Below are 19,819 nucleotides of genomic sequence, written 5' to 3' on the forward strand. Positions count from 1 at the left end.
TCTCTTCTGTGATAGGAACTTCCACATTCTATTATCTAAGTTTTGCATTAACTTTTTGTGTTTTCATTTTTTTCTGCCCAACCAGTGACATTCCCATGGCATCTGTACTTCTCGTTTGGTAAGTCATCATACTTCTATTTACTTGTTCAAGGTCGGTCTTTCCTACTAAAATATAAACTCCAAAAGAGCAGGAAGCGTAACTGTCCTCTTTATCACAGTATCAGCAGCATGTAGCACAAAGTATTCAATAAATGATGGTAGACTGCTGATTGTGATCCTGAAACCACTGATCTCCCCTAAAGGCAGACCAATCAATATGTGCCACCTAAAGGTATTTGAGGAACTCATAAAGTTCAATGTCGATGGGGCAGAGTAAAAGGAATGGAGAAAGTGAAAAAAAAAAAAATACTTTTACTTACTGGAGAATTAAAAAGGAGGCAGGATTGGGGTTTTTTTGAGTCATGTTAGAATCTGGACACCATAGAACAGAGGTTGGCAAGCTTTTTATTGAAAGGACCTGCCAGTATATATTTTAGGCTCTGCAGGCCACATATGGTCTCTGTTTCATGTTCTGTGTGTGTCTGTACTGTGTGTGTGTGTGGGTGGGTGGGTGTGGGTGTGTTGTTAACAACCCTTTATAATACAACAACTTCCTAGTTCTTGGGCTGCACAAAACAAGACCAGCTCCACTGGGCCCACAGGCCACAGGCTGTCAACTTCTGTGACACAGAGCAATGGGGAAGCTATTATAGAGTTTAAAACAAAACAGGCCGTGATAAAATCCTATTTGCATTTTAGGAAGATAAGTCTAGTTTGATTATAGAAAGCAGATATACAGAGATCAAGCCTAGAGATGGGAAGATCATTTAGGAGTCTGCATAGTAACTCAGGAGCAGAGGTGAAGAAATGTAGATTCAAGATATTCAGGAGATATAACAAACAGGACATGGGAAAAAGAAAAGAGTCACAGGTAATTTTCAGGTTCCTGACTGAGCACTGAGCAGATGATGGTATCATTTACTGGGATAGAAACAGAGATAAAAGAACAGATATGGAGGGAAGATAGTGAGCTCAGTTTTGAATTATCAAGATGGTTGAGATAAAAGAAGAAGGCCTCACACAAAATCCTGAATACAGTATTTTGAGGATAAACAGAATCAAAGATTGGAGGTGGGGAAACCAGCCTTTAAAAGACAAATTAAGGGGATGCCTGGGTGGCTCAGTCGGGTGGGCAACCAACGTCAGCTCTTGTCATGATCTTAAGGTTTGGGAGTTTGAGCCCCTCATTGGACTCTGTGCTGCCAGCTCAGAGACTGGATCCTGCTTCAGATTCCATGCCTCCCTCTCTCTCTCTGCACCTCAGCCGCTCACACTCTCTCAAAAATAAAAGTTAAAAAATAATAAAAATAGAAGACAATTAAGAAAACGTAGAAAAAAATTAAAAAAAAAAAAACAAAAAAAAACAGGGGCGCCTGGGTGGCGCAGTCGGTTAAGCGTCTGACTTCAGCCAGGTCACGATCTCGCGGTCCGTGAGTTCGAGCCCCACGTCGGGCTCTGGGCTGATGGCTCGGAGCCTGGAGCCTGTTTCCGTTTCTGTGTCTCCCTCTCTCTCTGCCCCTCGCCTGTTCATGTTCTGTCTCTCTCTGTCCCAAAAATAAAAAAAAATTAAAAAAAAAACAACAAAAAAAGAAAACGTAGAATATTGATCCTCTTAGTAACCCCCATTCCAGAAATTTACTGTATCAATAAATTTCCATAAATGTATAGACATGTGGACAAAAATGTTCACTAAAGCATTGTACATCATAGGTGAATACTGAAAACTAAATCTCTCCCGATAAGGCAACGGCCACATCAGGGTCAGAAAGTGGAATGCTGTGCCATCTGTACAAAGACCAATGTAGATACAACAAAAAGTATGTACAGGTACAAGGTAATCCTATTTAATTTCCAGGATGTCCATGTGTGTGCCTTTACACATGAGGACAGTTTCTAGAAAGATAGATACGAAAGTATATAAAAGTACCTTTGAAGATGAGGCTACGGGCCAAGTAAATTAGGAATTCTTTCTACCTAAAACAAACTGGCATTTTTTTTACAATAGAAATAGACTGGTACAGTTGACTTTTGAACAGCATGGGTTTAAACTGCGTGGGTCCACATGTATGCCAATTGTTTCTTATAAATACAGTACAGTACTGTGAATAAATCTTCTTTTCTTAGTAACACTTTCTTCTCTGTAGCTTAACTTTATTGTAAGAATACGGTATAGGATACATATAACACACCAAGTACGTGTTAATTGAGTAAGTAATAAGTAAGGCTTCTGGTCAACAATAAGCTATTGTAAAGTTTCTGGGAAGTCAAAAATTACATGCAGATTTTGGGCTGTGCAGGGGGTCAGTGCCCCTAACATCCAGACTGTTCAAGGGTCAGCTGTACTACAATAACCTTAACATCAAACTACAGTATTTTTCCAAATTACCTGCAGTGCAGGTGAGAAGCAAACCCAGCACAGACTAGAGCCAAAGTGGCAAAAACAAGGAACATGAGCAACAAAGCTGCTTGGGGAAAAGTTGCTGAGCTAACACCACGAGCCTGCAGGTAAAGTCCGACTTCAGGCCTGGGAGTGGGAAACGCGCGTCACCGAGTGGTGTAGCGTAGAAGAAACATCAGTGATGGGGTCAGGGAGGCCTGGATCCAAAAGCAGTCATCACCTTCAAGGCAAATTTCTCACCCTCCTGGAGTCTACTTTCTCCCTTCTGAAGCACTACTACTTGGATTTCTCCTGCAAAGCTGTTATAAGGTTTAGGAATAAAGTTTCTAAGGGGATTCGTGGCACCTAACACACAGCAGATGCCTAAGAGTCACTATTGGTATTAGATTTAATCCTAACAATAAACACCAAGAGACAGATTCTTCCAACTCCCAGAATTTTGGTAGGTCTGATTCACTCCTTTGACTTCAGGTCATAATCAAGGAACATGGAGATAAGCCAACGCTCAGATTGACTGTGTGTCCAATGATACCAGAAGATGAATTGTGTTGCTTTCTTACCCAAGGGCAGCACTGAATGGCCAGCCCAAGATGGCCCCAGCTGCCACTCCAAGCACAGCAATGGAAGTCTTGTCCAAATACCAGCCAGTCATGGCTACCAGCGTGGTGTACATACAGAAGCTGCTAGGAAGGAGCGCTGCAAGGGTAAAGAAAAGGGGAATAGAAGGGGGGTGGGGGGACAAAAGTAGGAGACTGATTAGGTATTATCAAAAATCTACCCACATTGCAGGAGGTCCATCACCAGGAACAGGTTTTGAGGAACACTGTAGGAGAAATGTGTAGTAAAGTGATACTCCTTAAATAACAATGAAGTTCAAGGGTATTCTTATTTTCTCACTCCTGTGTTTTAGGTACCAACAACGCTGCCTACTTATACAATATAAACCATGCCATTCTTCTCCTGGCCTGTACTCCAAATCCAGAACTTACAGATTTCCAGTTATATTTCCAGGCAGAGAATATGCTTCAAGAAACTTAGACCCATTGCTGACTATTTGTGAAGAATTTTATCATCTGGTAGTCTTCCGAGACTGTCCTGGCACTAACTTTACCCCATAGGAAGTCTAGGAAGCCTTCTCAAGGGCCAAATATCACATCCTGCATCCACTGACATGGATAATTTGGCCTTTAGATGTCCCCTAATTACTTTTGTCTAGCATTACTTTGTTACAACAAAGTAACTGTTTACTACAGTAAACAGCAGAGGACGGCGTACTTTCAGGGTCTCTGTTGCAGTAACATTTGATCAGTGTTTCTAACAAGGTGACACAAAAATGCAGATCTGCCTCTCCAGGCTGTACAAGGCCCGCTTCGCGTAACACTAGGAAAGAAAAATCAGCATGAGTCAAGGACCACAACGAAGGGCAGTATGATCTCACAAAGTCAGTCAAGGGTTTAGAAGCTGTATGTAAAAGGATGCCTTGAATTTCTCTGTGCCTCAATATCCTCAACTGAGATGACAAAGCTAAAGCCACTCCTGAACACCTCCCACACTCAATCAGTTTTAGGAATAGCAAAGTAACTAAAAAAACCTAAGGTACAACTTCACTGATCAATGCTAAGTAATACTGATGCCATCCAAAGCTATCAATTACAGCTGCCAATGTAGAGAACAAAGGGAGCAGAGGAATGAGAGGCCTCTGCCAGCTCAGAGGGAACAGCACAGTCTCGTTTAGAGCAGTGACACTCAAAATTATTCACTGTTCGTGGTTTTGAGCCCTGCGTCACGCTCTGTGCTCACAGTTCAGAGCCTAGAGCCTGCTTCCAATTCTGGGTCTTCCTCTCTCTCTGCCCCTACCCTGGCTTGTGCTCTGTTTCTGTCTCTCAAAAGTAATAAAAACATTAAAAAAAAAATTTTTTTTTTAATTATTCAGTTGTGGAATCCTGAGGTCCCTGCAGAACACAAAGTTTGATACAGTCGACCAAGTACATACTTTTGTGCTGGATGCTATTTTTGTGTGTACATTTAGTGTATATACTAGATTCTGGTATACACAAGCAGACATTAAAACTGGCAAAATTGTAACTAGTAGCTTAATTTTTTTTCAGTGCATCAGAAAAGGCTACCTTTTGGCAATAGGCCACTGTGACTCAGCTCAGACAACACAAGTGTTCAATGGAGCACAGTTTGTAAGCCACCAGTCTAATATTGTAATTTCTCTTTAAGTTTACTTAAAAAAGAAAAAAAAAGCCCAACAGGGAAGACGTATGCCTTTACAGAATACATCGCAAATAAGAAACAGAAAGCAGAACCATAAAGAACAGGGTTTTTACACACAAACAAGAAAAACAAAATTATTTTTCTCCCCCTAACAGCAGGGAAAGGCAACAGGTATTGGTGTTTTTCAGCCTTGTGAGGATGTAATAAAAAACAAAAACAAAAACAAAAACAAAAAATCTACAACCATGTAATAGAAAGCAGTATGGTGAAAATAACTTTTCACCTTTTTAAGTTTCCGAGTCCTCATCTGCACAATGGGAAAATATTTATCATACTAACACAGGACTGCCATAAAGGATGATGAAGATCATGCAGATAACGGTGCTCTGCAAAATACTGATATGCTATACAATGTAACCTACACCTACACAAAGTCTTCCTTTCAGCTCAGCTGTGAAAGATCAGTGCACCTGTTACACCTTCCCCTGCCCGTTTACTTACCTGATGATGAGCAAAACATGCCAGTGCTGAGAACCAAGAAGGCCAGCATCATCCGACTCACATGCAGCCCAAACTTCTTGCACACAGCCCTAGGAGAAAAGCAAAGACAGCATGGCAAATCTTAGGGACATTTCAAATCAAAAGACAAAAACATGCCTGCTTCACAGAGAACACTGAAGAATTAAAGTCAAACACAGAACTGCCTGGACAGGTTTGTCAGCAATTTTGTGTGCCTAACAAACCCAAACATGCTTATTCTGTAAGCAGAAGAGAAGTGCTCTACCTTAAAAGAAATGCATGCTTTCTGGACTCAGAGTAGGTAGACGATCAATAGGAAAACAGCATCAAAGTGGAAAAACAATAGGCCTCACATTCAGAGGGGCACAAGTTCAAATTTGGGCTCCGCCACTTACTAACAGTGGTACCCTGGTCTAGCGACAACACTGTCAGATTCCTTATCTGTAAAGTGAGGGTAATGCTAAGGTCTACTTTCTAAGACTTGTGTGAGGACAATACATGGGAAAGTGCTGGGAGCACCTGGAACAGAGTTACTCAATACAGGGTAGTTATCAGAAGAGAAGAGTAGGAGATACACCACGTATCAGTAAGTCCACGTTCCTCAAAATGAAGCAATTACACACTTCCTTTACCTCTTTCGTGGAGGTCTTTAACCCTGTGAACATTATGAGCAATCACTGCTGCTTCATTTGGTCAACATTTGTTCCAACATATGCCTGTGTAAACCATTCTCTTGCTCAGGTCCCTTAGAGAAGCTCAGAGCTTCTTTCTGGATTACCTTGGCTTCCAGCTAAGGCTATCTTTTGTAAGTGTCTTTACTGAGGATCTGCTAATGGCAAATTCCCTCTTTTTGTTTTTTGGGTTGGTTTTTTTTTTTTTTTGGTCTAAAAAAAAAGTCTTATTTAGTGCTTCATCTTAAAAGAGGATTTAGCTGAGTACACAATTTTAGGATGAAGCCATTTTCTTCAAGAACTTTGAATATATATTTTTTTAATGTTCTGGATTTTAAGAAGGCTTCTGTCAGTCTAATATTCCTTTGTAGATATATTCTATTAGTTCTCTGTCAACTTTTAAGATCTTCTTTACCCTTAGTGTTCTATGTAGTTTCACTAATTCCTTTTTATTTACCCAGCTCAGGATAGGTTAGGCTCCCTGAATCTATGAATTAGGATCTTGGGTTTCACGGATTCTGGAAAATTCTTAACCATTATTTCCCCCAATACGGCCTTCTCCCCATTCTATCATCTTCTAGAATCTGATTAGACAAACACTGGATCAGTCAAATCTACCACAGAGGTATGTGTCTTAATCTCTTCATATTTTCCTTTTATTTCCTTTTTGTCGTGCTGTACTTCATTCTTACTCATTTCTTCCAATCGATCTAACTTACTCATTAACATGTCTAATTGGCGGTTTCAACTAGCCAATGAACTTTAAATATCAATTGTTCACTTTCACTTCTACAAGTTGTGTTTGGTTCTTTTTTCAAATCTGCTGGGCCATTTTTGTAGTCTCACTCCTTTTTCCTTTCAGCTTTTCTATTTTATCGTGGTAATAACACCATGGGAGATGTACCCACTTAACAGACTCTTAGGTGTAAACTACAGCATCGTTAATAGGCACAATGTTGTACAGTACCACTCTAGCACTTACCCATCTTGCACAACTGAAATTTTATATGCATTTATCAGCAACTCCTCCTTTCCCCTCTCCCTAACCCCTGGCAACCTCAATTCTATTCTTGGATTCCATGAGTTTGATTATTTTAGAACCCTCACACAAGTCAAATTAGCCAGTGTTTGTCCATCTTTAACTGGTTAGTTCATTTGGCCTATCCTCAAGGCTCATGCATGTCGTCACATTATTACAGGATTTCCTTCTAATACTGAGTATTCCATTCTACATATATACCACATTTCCCCCCCACCATGTATCCGTCAGTGGACACTTAACTTGTTTCCCATCTTGGCTACTGTGAATAGTGCTACAATAAACATGGAAGTACAGATACCTCTTCAAGATCCTGTTTCGGTTCTTTTAGATGAATACCCAGAAGTTGGATTGCTGGATCATATGGTACCTCTACTTTTAGTTTTTTGAGGATCCTCCATACGGTTTTTGCACAGTGGCCATATCATTTTTCTTTCCCACCTACAGGATCCAAAAGTTCCAAACCATTCTTGCCAACACTAGCTGTTTTTTCGTTGGTAATAGCCATTCTAACAAGAATGAGGTCATATAGCTCATTGTGGTTTTGATTTGCATTTACCAGAGGATTAGTGACACTGTATCTTTTCATATAACTGTTCGCTAAGCATGCATCTTCTTTAGAAAAAGGTCTGTTCAAGTTCTTGGTCCTTTTTTAACCAGTTTGTTATTGAGTTAGACGAGTTTCTTATATATTGTGGAACCGAACCTCTATTCAGATCATGGTTTTCAAGTATTTCCTCCCATTCTCCAAGTTCCTTTTCACTCAATGGATTATTTAGGCTCTTGTTTCTTATTCATGTTTTCAATTCTTTATTTCTTTAAAATTATCATTTATTTTATATTCTTATTTTAATAATTCCTAATAAAGTTTTGCAGGTCAGCTTTCTGTTGTTACTTCTGCTGGTTCTCACTTAAGTCTGCTTCTCTTCTGTGCTTTGTGATTTGTTTTTATTATGACTTCTTGTTCAGTAGAACTTTATTTGTCATAGTTCTTTCACACCTGGATTAAAAATTGATTTCTCTGGAGAAATTTTCCATTTGTTTTTGCAAGATGCCTAGGAGTACTACCAACCCGTAACAGTTTTAAAATAAATTCTCAACTTGGGGTGGGGGGAGGGTTTGAGGGACCACAAAGGTGGTTTGAACTCAGTCTTAAACCCATAAGTAGACCACTGTATGGTTACAATCCTCAAAGACAGCACTGGCTTTCTTTCTTCTTCCCTGTGCCACCCCGACTCAAAGAATTTTATCTGACATTTTTATGTTTTGCAGTGGGAAGATTTTTTAAATAATGATTATTAAGTCTAAATACCCCTTAAAGCATTATTAAGATGTGTTAGGTTTCAAGTAAAAAAAAAAAAAAAAGTGGCTATTTTTATTACTGCGACACTTAAATGTTTTTTTAAATTTTTTTTTAACGTTTATTTATTTTTGAGACAGAAAGAGACAGAGCGCGAGTGGCAGAGGGGCAGAAAGAGAGGGAGACACAGAATCTGAAACAAGCTCCAGGCTCTGAGCTGTCAGCACAGAGCCAGATGCGGGGCTCGAACCCACGAACCGTAAGATCATGACCTGAGCTGAAGTTGGACGCTTAACCAACTGAGCCATCCAGGCGCCCTGACACTTAAATGCTTAATACTTCCACTAACATTCAACCAACCAACAGGTACTTGGGCAAAGACCACGTCCTGAGTGCAAATAAGAGCAGTGAGTCCCGGGGCACCTGGGTAGCTCGGGTGGTTAAGCGTCCAACTTCGGCTCAGGTCATGATCCCGTCATTCGTGGGTTTAAGCCCTGAGTCAGGCTCAGGATTAACAGCTCAGAGCCTGAAGCCTGCTTCAGATTCTGTGTCTCCCTGTCCCTCCCCCGCTTGCATTCTCTCTCAAAAATAAACATTAAAAAAAAATTTAAGAGCAGCAAGTCCCACAACAGGAATAATTTCCCATCATCTAAGCTCAAGGCGAAGAGGTAAATCATATTTATCTTGAGACCAAAAATAAGGCTCTACTAAATTCTACCAAATAAAACACCAGTTAGAGGTGTTTAAACATAATTTCACTTTATATGAAGATATGGAGGGATATCTGCACTCCCATGTTTACTGCAGTACTATTCACAACAGCCAAGACATGGAATCAATCTCAATGTCCATCTATGAATGAATAAAGAAAATGTGGCATATATAACAATGGAATAGGACACCTGGGTGGCTCAGCTGAGTGCCTGACTTCAGCTCAGATCATGATCTAACAGTTCATGAGTTCGAGCCCCACATGGGCTTTGTGATGACAGTGCAGAGCCTGCTTCAGATTCCCTCTCTCCCTCCCTCCCTCCCTCCCTCCCTCCCTCCTTCCTTCCTTCTCTCTCTCTCTCTCTCTCTCTCTCTCTCTCAATCTTTCTCCCCCCCCCACCCCTCCCCAGTCCCCACTCTGGCTCTCTCAAGGAAATATTTTTAAAAAATAAAACTCTTAAAAAAGATATACAATGGAATATTATCATTTAAAAAGGAAATCCTGCCATTTGCAACAGGTGGATGGACCTTCAGGGCATTACTCTAAGTGAAAAGTCAGATACTAAAAGACATAGTGTAATAACTCACACGTGGAATCTAAAAAAGCCAAACTTGCAGAAACAAAGTAAAATGGTGGCTTCCAGGGGCTGGGGAAGCAGGGAGTCAGGGACAGGGAAGATTAGGAGATATTCGTCAAAAGGTATAAACTTCCAACTCTAAGTTCTGGAAGATCTAATATACAGCATGGTGACTATAGCTAACAATACATTATTATATACTTGAAAGGTGCTAGAAGAGCAAGTCTTAAATGTTCTCACCACACATAAAGTTGTACTCATGTCAAGTAAGGTATGTGTTAACCTTACTGTCATATTTCATTACAGATACGTTTATCAATTAGGTGTACACCTTAAATTTACACAATGTTCTATTTCAGTTGTAGATCAATAAAGTGAGAAAAAAATTTTAAGTCCTACTTCAAATATATTATTAGGAGCCAGGAGAAAAGTATTTTCTATTATAAATACTGCTTATGCTATCAGAAATAATCTTATGCTGTACTGACCTTTCTCATAGCACTTTCAGAAGCAAAGCTTTTATACTCACTTGTAAAAGTAAAGTTCACAGATACAGCTCACAAAAGCCAGGAGACATCGTAAAAAGTAAAAGACAAGAATCTGAAAGAAACCAAGAAGAAGAAAACAGAAGTCATAGAAACAAGAAAACTCAAGATAAAACCACTCTCATTTGTTATCAGTAACACTATGAACTGGTGTAATCTTCCTGAAAGGCAGTATTATCAAGAATCATAAACATTTTCATACCCCTAGATCCACTGTACCTATTTCTAGGAGTCCAGCCCACAGAAGTAACTGAAAATATGGAGGGGGGTGGTTAGTTCTACTCATGCAAATGGTCACTGCAGCACTATTAATTTAAGGGGGGAAAAAGAACATTTAAAAAAAAACTACACAATATCCGATTACAGGGAAATCAGTCAATTCTGCTACATAAATTTCATGTACTATTACACAGATAAAATTTATGGTTACAGAAACAGTCAAAGAATTCATAGGATATAAAACTCCTACATTCAACAAACATTTCCTAAGTCGTTATATATTGATAATTACCGATAATTACAAAATACCAGGTAGAAATGTACACTATTATTTACAGATCACAATCACAGCTTTGGAAATCAGAAGCATATGAAAAGGCTGAAAAGAAAGGTGATAAAATGGTAAAGGTGGCATGAAGGATGGACTCTGGATGACAATGATGTGTTAATACAGGTTCATGGATTGTAACAAGTGTATTACTCTAATGGGGGATGTGGATACGGGGAAGGCTATACATGTGTGGGGGCAGGGTGTATATGGGAAATCTCTGGACCTTCCACTCAATTGTGCGGTGTCCTAAATTAAACTAAAAATAAACCATATTAGAAAATAAATAAATGATAAATAAATAAATAAAATGGTAAAGGTGGCTAAATCAAGCTGGTAGGAGTTAGGTGCACATTTTCCCTCTTACCTTCCAAATACCTGTAATGTGATTTTATTAATTTTATAATTAAAAACATCGATTTAAAAAATAAACATAATAGGGTTCTATTGAACAGCTTTCATATTATAGCACACTGGTATGTTGTTTTAATTTTTTTTTCATGTTTATTTATTTTTGAGAGAGAGAGAGAGAGAGAGAGAGAGAGAGAGAACACATGAGCAGGGGAGGGGCAGAGAGGAGGGGAGACACAGACTCTGAAGCAGGCTCTGGGCTCTCAGCTGTCAGCACAGAGCCCTATGCAGGGCTCAAACCCACAAACCACAAGATCATGACCTGAGATGAAGTCAGATGCTTAACTGACTGAGCCACCTAGGCGCCCCACACTGGTATGTTTAAAAGCCTTGAATACCTCAGAATCTAAGTACTACTGAAATAGAGGTTATAATTAATATAACTGTGTTATATAACTTAAAAATACTTGCCATTTTCATCACTGTAACCAAAAAATTCCAGAGTTCAATAAAGTGATCCAATAAATACCAGTTTCATTAACTCAATAAAAACACTCTGAAAACCTAGTAAACACTGACCACTATTTTAGATGCTCCTAGGAATTCAGATAATTTTAGTACCAAGTGTCCACACGCCTAAGGACCCCTCGTCTAATTAGGGAGAGTACAAAACACATTTACAAAGTTAAAAATTAGCCTGAGTTAATATAAGAGTTTTATTTACAAGTACGATAACAATGCCCCCACAACAACATCCAACATATAACTAGAAGTCCTGGTTGCTGCAAAATGACAAGAAATGAGGTATTAGATATGGAATAAAAGAAACTAAACTCTACACACACAGATCAAAGAGAATCCAAGAGATTCACCTGATACATGAGTGACACTAATAAGGAAATTCAGCAAGATTTAGATTAAGATCAAAAAACAAAGATCAATTGTATTCTTCTGTATCAACAATGACTAACTAAAAAAAAATAATAATAAGGTTCCTTTCACAACAGCAACATAAAGTATCAAGAATGTAAGCCTTAACCTACCCAAGACTGGCTAAGACTGAAATGGGGACATTTAAAAATTTTACTAGAAGACCCAGAAAACCTAACCAAATGGGTAAATATATTAAGATTGAAATGACAAACCTATACACATTGATTTTCCTATTAATATATAATTCAGTGCAACTCTAATCAAAATGCAGAATTTGGGGAGGGGCAAACAAATACTGAAATGATTTTTAAAATACAAATTTTCAAATGGACAAAGTGAGAAATTTATCAACCAGATATTTAACACACACAACAAAACCGTAATAATAAAAATATGGCACTGACAATTTGACCAATGACCTAAAATAAGGAAGCCAAAGAAAAGACCCATACATGTGGGAATAAAGTGTATGATAGATATGCTATCACAAATCAGAAAAAGGATGGATTACTTGACAGATGGTACAGAAAAATCCAGTTCACTCTATCACAAATAATAAAGCTGGATCTTTCTACCATTTATAAAAACTAATGTTCAAATTGACGTGCCTGCCTGGCTCAGTATGGTGGAGCATGTTACTCTTGATCTTGGGGTTGCAAATTCAAGCCCCACATTGGGTGTAGAGATTATTTTTTTTAAGTATCTTTAAAAAAATATCCAAATGGATTAAAGCCTTATGTGTGACAGGTCAAACTATAAAGCTAAGCAAGTATGTAAGAATATCTTTGTGAACTGTGGTGAAGAGCGATTTCTTTTGCAAAGACCCAAAACCCACCAACCTTAAGTGAGTAACTAATTGGGTTGACTCTATCAATTAAAGATTTCTGTTCAACAAAGGTCCACAGCACAGTTAACACAGAGGGGACAGCCAAAAAGATCTCCAGTATCTAAAACCTGTACTTAGTTACTATTGAAAACTTCTACAAATCAGACAAGAAAACCAGAAAACCCAATTGAAAAACAGGCAAAGGATATGAATAGGTAATTCACAGAAAAGGAAAAACAAATGACTATTAAATATTGCACTTCACGTCTAATCGGAGAAATGCAATTAAAATGAGAAACAGGTCACATCCATGAGAAGGGCAAAAGTTATAAAGTCAGAAATATCAAGTGCTCAGGAGGTGTGAGGTGGCTGAAATGTGGAACAGAGTTGTGCAAGTGTGAAGTTGGATAGCCATTCTGGGGGGCAATCTGGCAGTATCCCATGAAATTAAGTAGCCTATGGATGTATGTATGGGATCCCACTCCTGAGCAGAGTTCGACAAGACAAAACAAAGGTATTCTTGTTTAGAGTGGCAAGAAGTTGGAAAGGTAACCAACACTAAGGGGTGCCAATTATTACCAGATGGTCTTTCAGCAACAATCCACCCTCTCTACTGTGCATCAGGATGCTGGAGCTGGAACTCTATAAGCTAATTCCCCTTTGCCAAGGGGCTTCCATTGGCAAAACCTAACAGGGAGGAGATTAGAAGAAAGAACAAGAAGGGAAATCTTCATTCCTGTTCTGCTTCCTGCTCGTGTCATTGACATAAAAGAAAGAGTGATGGATTCGGTTGAACATGTCAAATTGCAAGGGACAGTGGATATACAAGTGGAAATAAAAGCCTTAAGCACTGCATATTGTTATTTCTCTACGAAGACCTCATCCTGTATACGTCTGTTCTGCTAAGTTAAAAAAAAAAAAAAATGAATAGATAGGGAAGCAAAGGACAGTTTTATCCCTTTCTATAGGTGCTATCTTTCTGATGAGTCTAAAACGCAAATGCCATCTTGTCTCTCCTCTAAAGCCTCTGGATGGGTTCAGAATGCCCTGGGGAGCCAGTGGGCATGGGGAGAAAGCCTAATTCCTTATTAGAGCCTACCAGGTGTTGTATAAATCTGGCCTCCGCCTACCTTTCAGTATCATGCAACTCACTCCACCACTCACTCTCTTCCAAGCATCAAGCCTATTTATATAAGGCCATGCTGGCCCTCTTCCCCGCCTCATGGCTTTCCTCCCACATCCCCATTTTCCCTTTACCTAGCTGATTCCTACTGAACGTCTAGTTCTCTAATCAGGGACTTCTGCTTCATACAAGGTGGATTAGTTGCACTTTTCCCTATTCCTCCTACTATGTAAAACCAAAAACTCTGCACATGACAGGTAAAGTAAACCTAAGAAGACTCAAGGTAGAGAGAAGATGGCAGACTGCCTAGGGACTTTAGGACCAGAGGAAAAACACAGTGGTAAGTTCCCTAAGTTTTCTTTTTGCCTTATACATTCCAGACTTAGAGCTAAAGAAGGTGGCAGCTAGAAATGCCAATGAGCACAAACTAACACCAACCAAAGCCTGGCTGATCTAGCCAAGACGCCAAGAAAGGGGTAGCCCAACAAGACAGAAAGCCTTTAGACAATAACCACTCTACTCCAGCAAAACACCCCCAGCGGGGGGGGGGGGGGGGGGGAGGGGGGGGAATGTAGCCCAACTCCCATCCATGCCATCAAATATCCAGTAGGAAGCCAGGACTTTGATTCTCGCTGGTGGTAATGAGCTTAACCCTCTCTGGACACAGTGTCAGTGGTAACCACTTGGGTAAGCCTGGACTTCCACCTCCTCACCCCACCTAGCAGCAGTCAAGTACCCCTTTCCTGGCCACTTGAGCGAAGGTCTAGTGGGGAACCTCAACTTCTACCCCCATCTGGCAATAACAAAGGTGGAGAACTCTCTCCCTTCTCCTGCTAGAGGGTAACAAAAGCAGCCAGACCAAACAGAAGGCTTAAATAAAACCCAAAAAGGCAGAGGAAGCACTTCAGGCCCAGGAAGAAGATTCAGTCTCAGAATGTAATACCCCAAATGGCCAAGGCTTCAACTGAATATTAGTTGGAAGATGGCAAACTGAAAATTGTCAATCAATAGATACCAATTAGATAAAGGTCAGAATTACCTGACAAACTCTTAAAGGAGCCAATGTAAAAATGCTTCAGTGAGCAATTAAGAACACACTGGAAACAAACGAAAAAAATACAAATTCTCAGTAAAGCAACAGAATATATAAAGAAAAACCAAATGTAAATTTTAGAACTGAAAAAATACAATAACCAAAATAAAATCTCAAAAGATAGGCTCAACAGCAGAATGGAGAGCAGAGAGGAAAGAATTGATGAACTGGATGATTAGAAATTGCTCAATCAACACAGAAAACGGACTAGAAAAAAATTAATAGGGCCTCAGAGACCTAGGGTACTATAATTAAACATCTAACATTGATATCACTGGAATCTTAAGAGAGAACAAACAGAGCAGGGCTGAAGTACTCTGTAAAATAATAGCCAAAATCTTCCCAAATTTAGCAAAAAGATGTAAGCCTAAATATTTAAGAAGGTTAGTAATTCCCGAATAGGACAAACCCAAAGAAATCCATGCCAAGACACATCATAGCAAATTCGTAAAAAGTCATCAGGTTAGGTCTCCATTAACTCCTACTTATTATCCTTCAGCACTTTGTTTAGTCTCCCCTAAGATGCTGTCCCATGGTACCTTGTACTTCTCCGCCGTAAGACCCACTGCATTTCTTTCTTTCTTTTCCATCCTCCCTCCCCCCTCCCCCCATACCCCATCCCCTCACCCCATCCTCCCTTCCCCCTCTCCTCCCTCCCTCCTTCCTTTCTTTTCAAGAGAGAATGCAAGCAGGTAAGGGTTAGAGGGAGAGGGATAGAGGGCATCTTAAGCAGGCTCCACACCCAGCACAGAGCTCAACTCCAGGCTCAACCCCACAACTGTAAGATCATGACCCGAACCAAAATCAAAAGTCAGACACTTAACCAACTGAGCCACCCACATACCTCAACCCACTGCATTTAAAATCACTTGTTCAATTTCATCTTCCCCCACTAAACTATAAATTCCATGGGGGCAAGGATTTGGTCACTGTTACACCCACAGCTCTTAACAAAGTACCTACCAGATAAAAAGTTGGTCCACTAGTTAATATCCAAAACATGAGAAAAGCTTATATAACCCAACACACAAATAATCCAATTTAAAAAGTGGGCAAAGGGGTGCCTGGGTGGCTCAGTCAGTTAAGCGTCCAACTTCGGCTCAGGTCATGATCTCACAGCTCATGGGTTCGAGCCCCACATCGGGCTCTGTGCTGACAGCTCAGAGCCTGGAACCTGCTTCAGATTCTGTGTCTTCCTCTTCCTCTCTCTCTCTCTCTCTCTCTCTCTCTCTCTTCCCCTCCCCAGCTTGCACAGTGACCCCTCTCTCTCAAATATATTTTTAAAAATTTAAAAACAAACAAACAAAAACAAAAAAAAACACAAGATCTCAACTCACACCTGTCGAAATGGCCAAAATCACAAACACAAGAAACAACAAGTGTTGTTGAGGATGTCGAGTAAAAAGAATTCATGCACTGTTGGTGGAAATGTAAACTGGTACAACCACTGTGGAAAATAGTATCGAGGTTCCTCAAAAAATTAAAAATAGAATTACTGAATGATCCAGTAATTGTACTGCTGTCTATTTACCCAAAGAATATTAAACACTAATTTAGAAGTATATATGCAACCCTGTATTTATTGTGGCATTATTTACAATATCCAAATTATGGAAGCAGCCCAAGTGTTCCACTGAGAGATGAACAGATAAAGCAGATGTGGTATATATACATACAATGGAAGAGTATTCAGCCATAAAAAAGAATGAAATCTTGCCATTTGCAACAACTTGCCAATACCATATGACTTCACGCATATGTGAAATTTAAGAAACAAAACAAGAGACAAACCAAAAAAAAAAAAAAAAAAACCCTCTTAAATACAGAAAACAAACTGATGGTTACCAAAGGGGAAGAGGGAGAGGAATGGGTCAAATAGGTTATAGGGAATAAGAAAACACTTATCTTGAGGAGCGCATAGTAATATAAAACATTGTTGAATCAATGTATTGTACACCTGAAACTAATGTAAAGCTGTAGGTCAACTATTGTGGAATAAAAAATTTTTTTAAGTTGCTCCATTAATGCTTACTTAACAATGAAGAAATGATTCTAAAAAAAAAAAAAAAAGTCCTTTCCTACCTACCAATCTATTTTTCCCTTTTCTGAAAACTGTTCCAGAGACTCGCCTCTTGTTCAGCTGTAACTGCTTCCAAGTTGGCCTGCCCTTACCTTATTAGTTTGTAGGATTCTTGCATGAAATGCAGCTGGCCAGGCATGAAGCAACAGGTAGGCATAGGAGCGAATTGCATAAACAGGGGAATACTCCCAAGTCTGAAACCCCTTCCCATAGATGAGGTAGTGTGTCTGAAAGTACAGAACAGATAGGTTCCGGGTTAAATTGGCCAGAGATCCTTGCTAGCAGGTTGCAAGTGAAGTTTCTAAGCAAAAACATTAAAGAGACAAAGATACACAAAAAATGCTGACATTCTCAACAAGATTTCCAATAGATAATCAAAATGACCCTTTAGTGAACAATCTTAGGACATTTTAAATTTCACAAGACTGTTTGGTCAACGTTAAAAGCTTGAATTTTACACCTCCACTTTTTTTTTTTTTTTTTTTTTTAGTATTCATTAGCCAAAACAGACAAACTCTAAATCTTACCTTGTCCTTAAGCTACCTACTCTAAACATCCTTTGTTTAAAATGTAAAATAGGATTAGAAAATTTCACCTCTAAATTTTCCGTAATAGGAAGTCAGCAGACTTACAAACGTGTAAAATAAATAGCAGAATAAGCATACTACTTAGTAGCTTTTTTATTTTGGCAAACATCAGAGTAACTTCAAAAGCTCAAAGCAAGTAGTTCCTTCTAGGGACTGGGATTTGGCTATACGAGCAATGGAACAGAGAGCTACTTTTTTCCCTTTAAGTTTCACAGTTGTTGGTTTTTTAAAAAGTATCTCGAAGTATTATTTTGATTTAAAATAGTTTTTAAGAAAATTACAAATTACATCTTTTTTGCAAGAAGCCCAATTTCCTATGGCCTTCAACAACTGATCAGCTTAGAATACAAAATCATCAGCTTAGAATACAAAAGTGAAAATAAAGTTTACTACCAGTCACACGTGTGTATTACTTGTATCTTGATTGACAACAAGGCCCCAAGCAGTGAAACCGAGAACAAGAAAACTAAAGAAATCACCTACTGGTTCCCAGTAGTTGAAGGTTTCATCGCAGTCAGAGATGTTGCTTAAGAGAGCAGCACATAACCTTGCTGACAGCAGACACTTGAAAGCAGTAGATCCCTCAGGTGCCCAGACTTGTCCTGCTTTGTTCCCAGACAACCTGCTCAGAAGTAAAGAAAAGATGCCTCAGCAAGACCCAACAACTAGAAGGCCTAAAACTGGACAGAAACGACAGGAATGGCAATGGTATCAAAGCACACTTAAGTAATTCACCTAACAAGTTAGTTGTTCTGAGAAATAAACAAGGGATGAAGAACTTTATTAATCTTAATTACTCCTTCCACTTCCTACTTTTAAGGGGTAAGCTCACTCATACACTTTAATTCATTGTATCCATGACACTCCTTGAAGGCCAGAAAGCTCTCATTTTCCTTTTCTTTCTTAACAAGGTCATTACTTTCCACGGCTTTACTCATCTCCCCCTTGTTCAGGCCTAATATGTGCGAAGCACATAACCTCCTCCCATTCCGTATGCTGTCGGCTCCGTTAATGCAGTCCTAACCCGCAGTGCCCCGGGAGAGACGGCTGCAGGTGCTGGAGGGTGCGGGGCCCACACTTTAGAGCAAGGGGTTAGGGCTTTGGGGGAAATGAAGGAGACTGTGAGACACAGCCAACAAAGGTATGCTCTTCGCTCTTGCCAACGTCTCCCACAGAGGCTCTGCCAACTCAAACACCACGACGCCAGCCCACTGTGGGCCTGGGCCAGCAAACAGCCTTGAAGCGGCACTCCAGGCTTTCTTCCAGAGCAAAATGGGACCCATGGTGGGGGACCCGAGGCGGCGCGAAGACCGGACGTGACCCGTCCAGGAAGAGCAGAAGGACCTGGGGGGAAAAGCAGCCTGGCCGCACCCGCGCCGCCAGGGGAGACCCTCCCGAGGACAGCCCTGCCGCCACGCCCCCGCCGCTCCCGCACACCTACTCGGTCCTTGGTTCCGCGCCGCTCGCCTCCCGGCTGCACAGCAACTCCCGCAGCTTGTCGGCGGCCGAAACCGTGTCCCCGCCGCTGCCCCCGCTCCCCTTCAGGCGCTGACGAGCCCCTCGGCTCGCCATGGCACGGGTGAAAAAGGTAGAATTCGGCTCCCTACCAAAGTGGCGAGCGCGCAGACATAGCTTTGGCTGGCAACGGTGTCCGCCGAGGGACAAAAGTCCTTGACATGCGCAGAAAAGACTGAATTGTAGCGTTATTGGGCCAATTGGGGCAAATCCTAAGTAGAAAAGAAACGAGAACTGCGACTTGACTTTCACAACCGTAGCTATCCCTTCAATATGTTTCTAACTGTGGCTATTCCTCCCCACTCCCCGCCTTCCTTCACTTTTCAGCACAAATGGAAAGTAACCAAGCAACTCTACAGAGCACGCAGAGCTATTTATTCGGTTAAAGATAACAGGGCAGCTGCAGATGAAAGGGGAGGTCCTTAAAAGGTCGCGGACACCTTGCCCTTCTTCTATTTTGGTGACATCGATAGAGACAACCTGTAGCTAATTATCTGCTCCATAGAGACGAAGCCGTAATGGCAGAATGTAAAGAAAAATGAAAGCCCAAAGAAATTCTGTGCCACAAATGCAACGAGACAGGCACTGCCATTGCTACCACAGCAATTCGGTAAGCATTTTACACATTTCATCCATTTCCAATATAATAAAACAATCTTGCTCTTATCAATATGTAAATTATAG

At 40.3% G+C, this 19,819-nt stretch overlaps 1 protein-coding gene across 6 annotated transcripts in view; it reads right to left on the reverse strand.

The window, feature by feature from the left end:
• ALG9 (ALG9 alpha-1,2-mannosyltransferase) overlaps positions 1-19,435 on the reverse strand; it is a 93,440-nt gene extending 74,005 nt beyond the window's left edge. For 2 of the 6 annotated variants that reach the window (XM_043579297.1, XM_043579294.1), the window contains exons 1-6: positions 19,062-19,401; positions 18,104-18,242; positions 17,126-17,260; positions 10,065-10,135; positions 5,219-5,307; positions 3,058-3,193 (exon numbers count right to left, since the gene is read on the reverse strand). In XM_043579297.1, the coding sequence (XP_043435232.1) occupies positions 3,058-3,193; positions 5,219-5,307; positions 10,065-10,135; positions 17,126-17,260; positions 18,104-18,242; positions 19,062-19,192 (701 nt within the window). In that variant the 5' untranslated portion in view covers positions 19,193-19,401. Of the gene's footprint in view, positions 1-3,057; positions 3,194-5,218; positions 5,308-10,064; positions 10,136-17,125; positions 17,261-18,103; positions 18,243-19,061 lie in introns of all 6 variants that reach the window. The other 4 variants (XM_043579295.1, XM_043579293.1, XM_043579296.1 and 1 more) reach the window with 4 other exon arrangements.
• Between the last annotated feature and the right edge of the window lie 384 nt (positions 19,436-19,819).

This window comes from Prionailurus bengalensis, chromosome D1, assembly GCF_016509475.1.
Source record: "Prionailurus bengalensis isolate Pbe53 chromosome D1, Fcat_Pben_1.1_paternal_pri, whole genome shotgun sequence".
NCBI lineage: Eukaryota > Metazoa > Chordata > Mammalia > Carnivora > Felidae > Prionailurus > Prionailurus bengalensis.